Source organism: Vollenhovia emeryi, unplaced genomic scaffold, assembly GCF_000949405.1.
Source record: "Vollenhovia emeryi isolate VEMERY1.0 unplaced genomic scaffold, V.emery_V1.0 DF939386.1, whole genome shotgun sequence".
Lineage (NCBI taxonomy): Eukaryota > Metazoa > Arthropoda > Insecta > Hymenoptera > Formicidae > Vollenhovia > Vollenhovia emeryi.
The window spans coordinates 54,856-67,729 of record NW_011966980.1 but is presented as its reverse complement, the minus strand read 5'-3'; the positions used below and the strand labels follow the sequence as shown (position 1 = coordinate 67,729).

The following is a 12,874-nucleotide window of genomic DNA, read 5'->3' as shown; positions in this document are numbered from 1 at the left end:
AATTGGGCGGTAGGCCGGCCTAAGACAACGATTTTTAATAATTAATTACTCGTTAACTATTACGAAAATTGCAAAATGGTACAGGACTTTTCCGTTCATCTCGATCCGTTCTACCTTCTCAAAAGTTTTGTCGGATATGGAAAGACTCACCCTGTATATATAATGTTGGGTCCCCTTAGAAAAGAAAAATGACAAAGCGATGTATTTAGTTCCGGTATTAAATATACGCGATAACTTCGAGTTGACTGATGATCGAGCTCGTGTTTCTCGAGCGCCGCTGAAAAATTCATGCGGCGTACCGCGGCAGACGGTATTGCAGTAGTTTTCTAACAATTGAAAGTGGTAAGACTCTCACTTTCATCGTGAAAGAGTTTCTAAATCATCTCGTATGCAAGCAGGGCCTCCGATCGGGTCGGTGGAAAGGGAAGGAAGTGCGAGTTTTACGGTAAGATTTTACGGATCGTTTGTACAATATAAGATGGACTTTCTGCGGCTCCGTGAGCGCGAAACTCTCGATCCATTTGTTTTACGTCGAAAGCCTCATTGACTGCTTCTCCCCCCCCCCCCCCCTTCAAGCGACCGATTGTTCGCAATCGCGATTTCAGATCGACGAATGCTCGCTGAAGCGTCGATCTCTTCCAGGAGGAATCGCGTCGAGATTCATCGCGGCCGGAGAATAGCTACATCCGAGCTGCATCAGAGCAGCTGCAGCGTCGATTGTAAAATCACAATCTGCTTTTGTTCGCGTATTATCTCTAGATTATATGCAAAACGTACAGCAGTAGAAAGTAAAATAACGCGTATAACAGTAGAAAGTAGAATAAGCTATGAGAAAAGAAATATTTTTTATTCAAACAAAGTAGAATAATTTCAGAAAATTTACGTTTGAGCCCGGAGATTTCTTCGACATTAGGATACGTGACAGTCCAGCATAATGTGTTAAAGAACTAATTACACATCTTCTTAAACAAAAAGTCCATTTTAGAAAATACAAAGAGAAAAGGGAGAGAGGCGACTGCCATCAGCATTATTTGTATAATTAATATGCTTTTCGGATAGAGATGTCTGCAATGGGAACAAATTGTTTGACATAATTTAACCCAAAATACTGTGATCCGAACGTAAACGGACAGTGTTCAACGTTGAATTTGTTTCGCGATCGCAAATTCATCTCGCTGGCGGGCATCGTTCCCGGTAATTATCTCAGTAATGCCTATTTATTGATAGAAAGTCGAGAAAACGCGCCATAGAAACGAAAGTGCCGGATGACGGACGGGATATTTACGGTATCGCGGGAATTCTATCTCGACAGCGTGAGCCGCGCATCAGAATTCATACAGAGAGACCTTATCGCCCGCGCTTATCAGCTCAGTCAACGCTCGTTGCAGAATGGAGCGTTCCGCGGCAAATTGCAACGCGCGCAGTGCGATCTTCACCGTCGCTTTTTACCAATTTATTCCGTTGAGCGACGCAACCTCATAACGAGCGCCGGATTCAATACCCGCGAGAGATTGACACCGCAAAGAAAACGGACGGTGCGATTTGACGCGCTCGTAAACCGTCGCACGAACGGCAAAGGTCCAATTACGGTCGCCATCGCGATCTTTCTTACGATCGCGTTTGCTACTTTTTTTTCTCTTACTTCAGACTCTACGACAGACCTTTTAACGCCGCGAATCGCCCTGCTGGAAAGAAACGGTCGACCGTTCGTCCGGAGCAATAATTTGAAACAGAGCGAATCGTCGGTGCTCGAAGACCGCAGTGCAAATACCAATTTTCCGCGGTTCGCTCTCTTAATCATCGCTTTGACCACTACCACGCAATATATCCGAGTGTTAACACATCTATCGTTATACTTAGCATTCAACTTGTTATCATATTCAGAGAATATTCAGAGCATCTCAAGTTCTTCGCGGTTCTTTGTATCCGAGTTCTTCGTGCGATCGTAGTTCGATCGTAGTTAATGGCTGAAGTTTCGACTTCAAAGCGCGCAATAAATAATCCCCGATAAAATATCGCCAGCAATCAATCGGCGTCTCGCAGATCCCAATTTCTACCTAATATTTTTATTTCCTTCTCTGAACACAATCGTCCAAAGGTACTTTTGATTCGCGCGATTGATACCTTTATGGAATGCGCGACACGCTGTGCGAGCTCATTGAATGCTGAACGATAAGAAATATCGTTTGTGATCCGCAGAAGTTCATTTATTAAGCGAAACGGTAAATTCTCGCGTGCGGCGGAGCGCGAAGAAATATACGGTATTACTTACCGCAGCACTGCTTGCCGAAGTCCAGTCGCACCAGCTGCACCATGTACGGTTCCAACAGGTTCACGTACCACCACGGTTTGTGCTCGGGTTTCGTCAGGGTGCAGGTCTGCGGCGTGAATCTCTGGCTGGTGCTTCCGTCGACCGCGCGATGCGGAATTGCGCCGCTGCCATCCGGGGTGCTGGACTGCATCGGCGCCTTGCCGGCCGCCACGTTCAGAACTGCGAAGGAGAATTGTGCAATTGATTGTGATGCTCAATGGTTGAAATGGATCGGTGATTGAAATGGACGACCAATTTCTGTGGGCGCTGGAAGACAATTAAACCTTTTGGTGCTACGACACGACGTGACGAAATGCAACCAAGCTAAGCTGCAAGTAGCATCTCGCACCCTTTGTGTCTCTAATTGTACGGCAAAAACCGACCCTCTCTCTTCTCTCCAATCAATTCTCCACCAACTACTTATCACCTTCCTAATAGGTACGAGGCGCTCGATTAAAGTCTCCGGGCACATTGTGATGGAAGACAGGCTTGAGATTACATCGCGCTGTAGTCAGAGATTACAACGCCGTTCTAAAGGTGATCCATAAATTAAGCGGGCGGCTACGTGATTATAAGGCAAAGACGAACGCGAGAGATGATCGCGTCGGATTCACATGCACAACCAGCTCGTTCCTTCTTACTTCTCTTCTTTTTTGTGCCGAGTGCATACCACGGTGACGCGGCGATAATTCCCTGTGAGAAAATCGCCGTAACTCATTGCCATATCTGTCCGATAAAAAGAAGGTCGGCCACCATCGCCGCCGACGCCGCGGCCGCACGGGTGAATAGCCGAACGGCACGCACAGATGGAGACCACGGTCATCCATGGCCATCGCCAAGTTTTGTGCAGCAAGTGCCGTACATTCGCAAACACGTTGGTGGCCTTGCGGTAGTTTTACTGTACCGTAACGTGAGAATTTTATTGGCGCCGATGCGATGACGGCGGTGCGTGCCATCGGCCCGCGCGATACGCGTCGCCTCGGCCTTAATCGCGTCTAATCGGAATCTGCTTAGCGATGAAATCAGTACCCTTTATTGTGCCGGACTAATCAGGCGGGTCTCCGTAATGCTCCTGCGTTTCGCAAGAGTATTACATAGTATAATGACATTTAGCTCATTTATACTCGCGAACGTGTACAAATGAGCTAATCCGGTGTCGTTCTTTACTCGATAGTCACCGAGACCAATTAGGCGGTTATCCGTAATAGTATTACATTTTGCAAGAGTATTACATAGTGTAATAACATTCAGCTCATTTATACTTGCGAACGAGTATAAATTAACTGTCGTTCTTTACTTGATAGTCACTTGCGATTAAGTTATGCTACTTTACGATGGAATTGTGCCAATGTTTTACGGCCTCCTCCGTTTACATCCGTAACCGTCATTCGATGTGCAAATTTAATACATAGCGCTCTCGGGAAAAGAATTACAAGTATTCCGCACAATAAGATATAGACAAATAACAATCTAATCTGATTTTATATAATATGGCGGCCTCAGGCGCCCCTACGGAACGGCCGCCCGGCCAGCACACATAATAAAAGATTTCAATTGCATGTGTCGAGAGTACACATTAATATACGATTTAATGCTAATGAATTTCTCACGCAACGGTCCTTATGATCCGTAAACTCCGCGGTGTAAACATTTCGTAGCGCCGTTTTGAGACACGCGCGTTTCTCGTACGCAATCTGTTACCACGGCCCCAAAGTATCTCGTGGAAACTTGCGCGGAAACAATCGGGAGATGCACAGACAAGACGGCGAGCGTATCGCACGCAGAAGTCTGATACGCAAAACACAAAGGACTGCCTGAAAATCCGCCCGTATGCATCAAGCGCATCTGCAAGATGCTCTTGATAAAAGCGTTGGGAAAGAGCGGTCAGGTTTATTCGCTAAGGCTAATCTTCGGACTTAATTGTATTCTGCATTCTGCACGGAAGAAAACTCGAGAGCCGTTGGAAAGCGTCAAGTTACGCAATCGATTCCGGACCAGGAATTTTTAGCGTTAATGTTGGAGCCAGCATTAAGAGCCGATAAAATTAATTTTCTAGCCGCGTAAAAGTGCAGAGAAATTGTAAATAAACCGAAAGAGATAAATTGCGATTATATGCTGTTTAGCTTCATTATTTTCGCGGCGCAAAGCAAGTAATTGTTTCAAACACTGACTTGCGCTTTTGATGCAGAATTTCCAATTAAAAGACGTGTATCATACGGTAGTTATGCGAAATAAAAGTCTTTATCGAGATGCGTGCGCTCGTATCAGCCGTGTCTGTTCCACGTAGTGATGCTAACGAAGCAATCGAGATTCTATTGGTTAGGCATCCGTCCGCCACATAAAACGATAATCGATGCATTCTCGACCTAAACCTACATATTGGCTAGCGCCCCCATGAAAGCCGACGTATGCCGCGCACGTTCCCACAAGACGTATATACGTATGCACGCCATACCTACCTCATAATTTACAGTTATTTCTTATACACGCAACGTGAGAGGTTTTTGCCTTGCCATATCGTTTCCGTCGGTATCTCGTAACGAGAAATACGGTAAGCATTCCGATTGGCCTTCCGATTTAATAATTGCAATTATCTACATTTTTTATTCTAACAATAAGATTAAATCGCTTTTAAGATTCTTATACTATGACTATTCATAAACTTTACTCCACGTAAAGTATGTATAATGTTCATGACAAGAAATTACGTCATTGAAATATTTACAAAGCAACGCTTTAATCGATAGCTTTGTAAAATATTAAAGAAATTAATTAAAACCAAACCACGAAGAGGTAAAAATAATACAGAGCGAGATATCATTTAACAGACTAGTAATATTAAAAAGTTATTTAATTTCAAAAATATTTTGTTGGAAGGAATAAAGCAGTAAAGTTTAGATAACTGATAGTTGCAAAGTGACGCTATTTAATTTTTTTTTATAAATAACATTGTAAAATGTAGAAAATTATTTTGAGAATTACCATGCCCATAAAATCAATGTCTATTGCTTATCCTTGTACGACTATTATACGTCTATTATTTTTGCGAGGCCATATACAATTTCTAGTTTGATCATCAAGGCAAGGTAATGTAACACATACTAATCGGTCAGGTATCCTCGTGCGCCATATTTCTGTCATGACGAGAATACCGATGACGCGAAGAGAAAATACAGCGCTTGCCCCCGGAAAACTGCCAAGTTCATCGAACTGCTCTTATTACAACGAGCGATAATAACAAGCGGTATTCCAGTTGGGACTATTCGTGACGCGATCAGGAAGTTCTTTATTGAGTACTGAAGAAGAAAGTGCGATCTTACTTTCGCAAAATGCCAAGTCTTTATGTATTCTTAAGATCGAAAAACAGGAAACATTTTATAGGCAAACGCCAATTTTATGTCTGTCTTAAAGTTTTACTATGCCATTTGCCGGACGGTGAACATGAACACAGTTCTCCTTTTTTTTTACTGTACCTCTTTAGCTTGAAACATTTTCAAATATAACGCGCGTTAAACTCTATATAACTCTTTATGAAGATATTATCTTATAAAGTTGCAGAGTAATTCACTTTTTCCGAACATTTTTGGAACAGAAATGTGTGACAGATGAAGCGCTTAAAAAACTCAAGACTCGAAAGGCACGTAAAACAAACTATTTCATGTAAAAATTATACGCTGCCCCATGTTATCGAAATCGAACAATGAACTTTTCAAATTCTCAAAAAATGTTACAAAAGAATGCTACGTATGGAATGACATTAATATTATTTTGAATATACTACAGACCTTATGCGCATCTGTGTACCACCTGGCAAATTTTGTGCCCAGGCCTGAAATTTAAGACTTTTAAAAGCCTGATACTCCAAGCCTTCCGCATATCTCCCCCTCATAATGTCAAGCCCGGAAGTCCGCAATCGCAAATGAATTTCTTCATGGAAACGGCGCGTACTTATAGTGGAAGGCGAACGAGAGGTACGCGTTCGAAGAGTCAAGTTCACGCACAGTTGCGCAAGTGGCAACCTGCTCTCGCGGTCGGCGGATCACGAGAAATTGTTGCGACCGTCTTGGGTGGGCAGTCGAACAATTTTGTGCAAACACTGCTTGCGCGCGCACTTGCCTCGCGATCGTCGAAATAATGACGAAGAAACGTCTGCGAATGTACGACGGTTATTGCCCCGCGCAAGAAATGCCATTACAACGTCATCAATCTGCACGGTATTTCCTCCTGCCTCGAGAAATAGGTATGAGGATTACCGCAGGAATGTGTCAGATTCTGCTCTACTGAACTGCCGAACCTGCACTATCATTTAACGTGAATGTCTAACGGAAATTCTTCGACATTCTAACGATTGCAGATTTATGGGTTAACGTCAAAACTATTTGTATGAAAATTGCTGTAAATAAACTTTATCAGTACAATATTCTGTTATTAAGTTGCCTTGTATCCAAAAGAAAAATTCATATGAAACAAATATACACAAAATATATTACGTGATATCTTTATATTTATCTTCAAATTTTTAACTGTCCATTTGTAACACATGTTATATCATAGCATGTTAATTATCAAGAAAGTCGCTCATTTCCAGACGCAAGAAAGGTAACCGGTTAGAAGACGACGTCATTTAATTAATTTTGCTATTTTTCTAAATATGTTTAGCCAGAAAATAAGACAGATACAATTTTGATACACTTAAGCATGCAGCTAAACAAAGAGAGAAATGTGTAATAGAGAAAGATCGGTGTCATGGGCATTTTTAAGTGTTAAAATTTTCCGAGGATAATTGGCAATATTATCGCTCAGGAATAGGGTTGGAAACATTCAGGTTAAGCCGTTAACGATTTTTATATGCAGACCGTGAAATTCGAAAATAATTTCAGAAGTAACGTTCCGCCTTTCTGATTAAGAGTTCCATTCACACCTGTCCCTTTTTTTCCCTCTAATCGGTCGAGAATCGTGACCTATAATCCTGTTCCAGTAAGATATGTCGTTTAGATATGTCTGAGATGTCGCGTATTTATAAAAACTACATTTGCACCGTCACCGTCGTCGCTGCAGTTAATCTCAATCAGCTGTTTTATCAGGCCGCCTATATCTGATAATCCTTTACTAGACATGATTCATCTTTAACGTGATATACGCACTTACGTGTATAATTGAGAAAGAGAGGGAGAAAGAGAGAGAGAAACTTATACGACTATCTCATGGTCGGTTAAAACATTGATTATCGTTAACGATTAATTATCAGGAATTAATTTGTATTAATTATCGTACCGGCACATACTCTTTTTACGTTTCCTCGTTTATAAAGTAGAACGTCCTTTGATATAAGTGTTTCATTACTGCAGCATGATACGGAATCAGCTATATCGATATTCCGTGCAGCATAAGAAATCATTGCTGACAGAAGAAAGTGTCAGTGCAGTGTCAATGTTTTGATAACATCTATTTAATCTCTTCACTCGTGAAAACTGCACGTGAGATACTCGTAAAATAAATAAGAGAATAGGTGATTCACTCTTAATTATTTATCATAATTGGTGCCGCATTTAATGCTCGTTATTAGGGGAGATTCGGCGGCATCTGTCAAAGGTACTTTTCTTGTTATTCTTTCTCTCTTTGCGTTCTGCTTGGTTCACGCCACGAAGAGACAGTCCTTGCAATCATCGGGGCGTGTCGACATCGTGTACTCGTAATCCACGCGACCCACTTCCGCCCACAACACGGCGCCGCTTCTCGCGATCCTGGACCAGTTCGGCCTGTCGTTGAATTCGCGGAGCGTGGCCGTGAGATCTCATCAGGGGCGATTCTCTCCGAGCCCGTGCTCTTTCACTTCGATACATTTCGCGCGAGAACACGTGCAAGAATTGTAAAAGGCAGAACGACTTTGTGCATTTCCGGAAGTGAGCGCACTTCATTCAGTCGTCAGTTAATTGCACGACTGTCTAACGAAACAAAAAATAGGTCAGTTCGCGGTTTACTTTACTTTTTCTCTCCGATTCTAGCTCTAGTTCTTTCGGAAGTGAAAGGACAGTTAAATTAAAGTTGACGTTGAATTAACGCGTTGGACAACAGAGCACCAGATGACATTCCATATAATAATTTATATCACAGTAAATACGACAATCTCGGTTTATTTTACAAACCATTTTTTACTTTTTAGCTATTCAGCAACTATTTTACAATTCATATCATCCACTTCTTTTCAAATATCTTCGTGACATGAGACTTTAAGATGTTTTCAATTGTAAGTAATTATACTTGGACAAATATGTGTGTACATGTATGGTCCATTGCTTTCAGGAAACATGTTCTTACTGTATTAATTCTATTTTCTTCTATGAAATGAAGAAATCATCGATAAAATTTAAATGAACTCTAGACTCAGAATGTATCATCTACTTTTATAGCGGAAATATAAAAATATTCGTAGTAATAGCTTTCTTTTTTGATGGATATTATTTTACGATCTGTTAAATCTCAATTCGATGGGATAAGCATTTGGTTTGCTCTGCGTTCTTTGCATTCAGTCGCGAAACAGTGGAAGGAGAATCGGTCACCTCATTCCTAAGATATCGAACGCAAGGATAGAAAACGCATTCCGCGCGATAAGTAACTGCCTGTGGCATATACATGGAATATACGAAGCGTCCATTACACCGGTCGGATATCTCTCGCGAGTGAGAAGGTATTAACATATACGCACGTGTATACGAAAGCACGTGAAGTGCTTGATGAAGTAAACGACTTGCTAATGAGCGTGATAGCCGTCTCGGGCACAACGGGTTTCATAGACGTCATTAAAAGAAAATTGGCATTCCATCCTGCTTAGAATAAACCGAGTTTTTCCTTCAACTTATTCGTTCAAAATAAAACAAGCACAAGTTTACGGTCGGGACAAGTAACAGATATGGTGGTGATGGAGCGGCGCGGCGTAACGAAAACGTCGGGAGAAAGACGCGGAGGTGCTTCCGGGGCTGTACGAAGAACGGGGTAAATTCGTTCGACCCGGTCCAAGGACAGCGAAGAGTCTGACAGGTCTGTGTCGGAGGAATGCGCGCAAGGTTGGGAAGGCCGCGGGCGTTCTTATAGGCAGCAACAGGTTCAGAGTTAACGGTGCACTGCCCCCACCGGCCCGTTGCGCCATGGCACTTCTTGTGCCAGTCGTCGTCGTCGCCGTCGGACCTGCTCGGTCAAGGACACGTGGAACCGGGTCACTTGCCTCCCCGAAACAGCGCGGACGCAAATACAACCGGGTGTCATCGGCCGTTAACGTCGAATGTAATTATAGAAAGGCGGGCTATACCGTATCAAGATGTCCTATGCGAAATGTCCCAGACTTATTCAGTCATACTTTCCTTACGGACTCTCTGTCCGGCTTGAACTCGATTTCTCCATCACGAAAACATCGAGAAACTGATACAGTTTTCGGACTACTTATAAATGATTAAAAATGAATGTCTATTTGGAGAAATCCAATTTCTTTCCTATTTATTTTCTAAATTCAATTTCTTTTACTTTAACAACTTTTTAATACTGTTAATTAATTCTTTTTAAAATCAATACTAACACAACTGCTTTAATAAGGTTTGAACATTTACCAAAAAGGTCAACTCGAAATTGGAATCTAGAGAAGAAGAAAAGAGAAAGACGCCCGAGACATTTTATGTAGGACCTACTAGTGATAGTTACTGGTGAGGAATCTCTTTAGTCGCGTTATTACGTCATCGTATTATATTATATAAGTCATATTATCATAAAAAGTTGTAATTGCATTTCGTAATTTACGAAATCATACCTAAACGAGAATCATTCTATACAAGTTATTTTTTGCGGATGTCAACGTTTGAATAAGACACAAGTAATTACAAAAAAAATAGATACCACAGAAGGGCACGCCTTCCGGCACCCACGTGCCTCCGGCTTGGCATTCCCTCCTCGATGGTCCCAGAAGCTCGAATCCTCGTTCGCAGGAATACGTGGCTACGGTGCCCTCAGGAAACGTCGTATCCTTAAGGAGGGCATCCTCCTCGTCTATAACGTCATCGATATCTCCGCCGGTGAAACGCACGCTGCTATGTGCCGGTGCACCCGGATAACCGCATCCGGCGCCATTGGACCCTGCAACGCGATGAGTTTCTTGTTATTTTAATGCGATAATCATCAAGTATTCCGTGAATAACGGCGCAGACAAATAGATTTATTTCTGCCGATGTAGGTTTCGTAAAAATAACGCGGCACAGATCTCAGGCGAATCACAGTGGCATTAAAAATGACGAAAAAAGAGATAATAGTAAAGAACTGTAACATAGAGCCTACTTGCATCTCATCTCTGTATTTAAACTATAAATTGCAAGATATAATTTTCTTTCAGAAATTAAAATATAATGGATTCAAGGAGAAACTTTTCTCTCCTGCTGCACGCACGTGAAAAAGGTGCCTTACACATAATTAGAAGCATACAATTAGTTATATGCAATTTTTTACTTTATAAATATTTAAATCCCATGTAAATGTTATACATATCTTAAGCAAATCTGATCACATACCATAATATTAATTGATCGATTTTATGCTACAATATTTATTCTTCAGTATATTGATGCGTACATTTCGCAGACTGGAAATTCACGTGAAGAGACCTAGTTTCTGTGTACCGGAAGGTTTCACTTTTGCCCTCGTATGGCGACGATAGTTACCCAGAACGACGTGCTAATTAATGCGGTCGTTCCTGTTTTCCTTTCTAACGCCAGTCGCCATCGCGTGTTATCGATTCGCAATCACGTCTACGGAAGTTACATGAGTCAGGTAGCCGATTTTGCCGGGTGTTTTCTGCGAATGCAAAAGACGCGAGGGGATGCCGTTTCGATCTTTCCCGTAAAATTGCCCGGTTCTTCCTTTCGCAACAACAACCGTGCACGGAAACGTTTTTCTCCGACGGTCGCGTCTAATCGCGCAGGTCCATTTCACGGCACGAAATTGCCACAAATGCCCGCGCGCGAATTCTCGCGAGAGCTGTTAGCTCCTCGCACAAAGGATGTACACTCTCGGCTATCTACGCGATTCAATCTCTCATGACTAATTGCACGAGTAATGCAACGCGTTTTCTGGCCGGCCATCGCGAGCGAACACGCTTTTCAATCTCCTCGCCGTATCGAAGACACGCAACCCCACATCATCACGCACCGAGCCCATCAACGGCGCACGATGCAAGGCGGGACGTTGCCTCATCGGATTGCCGCTGCCGTTTTCAAGCCGATGATTTCAATGGGCGTCGGAGTCTCGTCACCTTCCTGAGCAAAATGCTCAAATCACCGAGCGCCGACGCAGCAACGTTTCGCGTTATTCTCGCGCGAAACGAAAGGGTCTTATTTATGTAACCCATATCGTCCCTTGCGCAATGAACCCGGGCACAGGAAACTAGCCTTAAGTGTTTTACATTATTTCGCCTTTTCCTGCGACCGATGAAAAACATAGGTTCGGTCTAAATACACATCCGCCGCCGATTGCAAAAGCAAAGTGGGGTGAGTTTATAGTACTATAACGCCGCAATGTAGTAAGACCGTGTTTGTTGAAAAGGTGCTAATTCGCGAGCGTTTGCTTAACTCAAAACATCTCAATGAAGATCAAACACAATGCTGTTTCTGAAATGTAATTCGCGCGGAATCATTCTTTATTCTTACACAGCTCGGAAACTGCTGATATCTCGAAGCGGTTTATCGTCAGTAACCGAGATCGGCCCCGAGTTTCAAGAGTTTCACAATGCCGCGAGTCCCTCGCACTTTCCGCCGATCTGGATTCCGACTGGATAACAACTACGATGAAAGCGATGCCATACTTAAACTTTGCGCCGGGAGATGCAGAATCGCCCGCGGCCGTTCTTGATTACGCCCTCCCATCCCGTCACGTTTCACCGGGCAGACAGAAATAAACGCAGAAATGCTACATACTCGGCCGCGGTGGCAACCCGGCATTACCGCCATCCTGTCATTTACGTGCATGCACACCGATTGCCGGCGCGCCCCGACCCGAACAAAGTGCAACATATCGGGCCGCTGTCTGCCGGTTTTCGCAAAGAGGGAAAAAAAAGTGGAGGATGCGAGCGACGTAAAACGCCGGCGAGACGACGTAACGGAAGCGATAACGCAAGCGAGCGGCGGTCGCATCCTGCGGCAGTCGCGCAATCGTCTAGGAAGTCATCGGCTATGCAGACGCGCGCTGCACTCCCCGGCGCCCGGCGGCCGGCGCGGTGTGTGTAGGTATGTGCCAATCCGAAATGCGATGTCCGAGGGAAGTAAACTTCAACGACCCGACAAATTTCACTCGTCGTCGTTGCGCAACGGCCGTCGCCGTTCTTTACTCTTCTGCCGGCGGATCCGTCCCCGGCGTGACGACGGAGACTTCAACGCCCGCAAGTACGCTATCCGCAACCACGCGTTTGCGAATAAACGAGCTTGTCTTCGATCGTGAATGGTATAAAACACGCGGGATTTTATTCCTCTTACGAGGGATTCTTGCCAGGTATATTTGCGGATTTTTCTCCAATTCTGACAGAATTCAAGA

At 43.4% G+C, this 12,874-nt stretch overlaps 1 protein-coding gene across 1 annotated transcript in view; it reads right to left on the bottom strand.

Annotated features, from left to right (window-relative positions):
* LOC105558062 overlaps nucleotides 1-12,874 on the bottom strand; it is a 35,453-nt gene that overhangs the window by 11,537 nt on the left and 11,042 nt on the right. The window contains exons 2-3 of the mRNA XM_012005561.1: nucleotides 10,196-10,432; nucleotides 2,273-2,491 (exon numbers count right to left, since the gene is read on the bottom strand). Of these exons, the coding sequence (XP_011860951.1) occupies nucleotides 2,273-2,491; nucleotides 10,196-10,432 (456 nt within the window). The remainder of the gene's footprint in view (nucleotides 1-2,272; nucleotides 2,492-10,195; nucleotides 10,433-12,874) is intronic.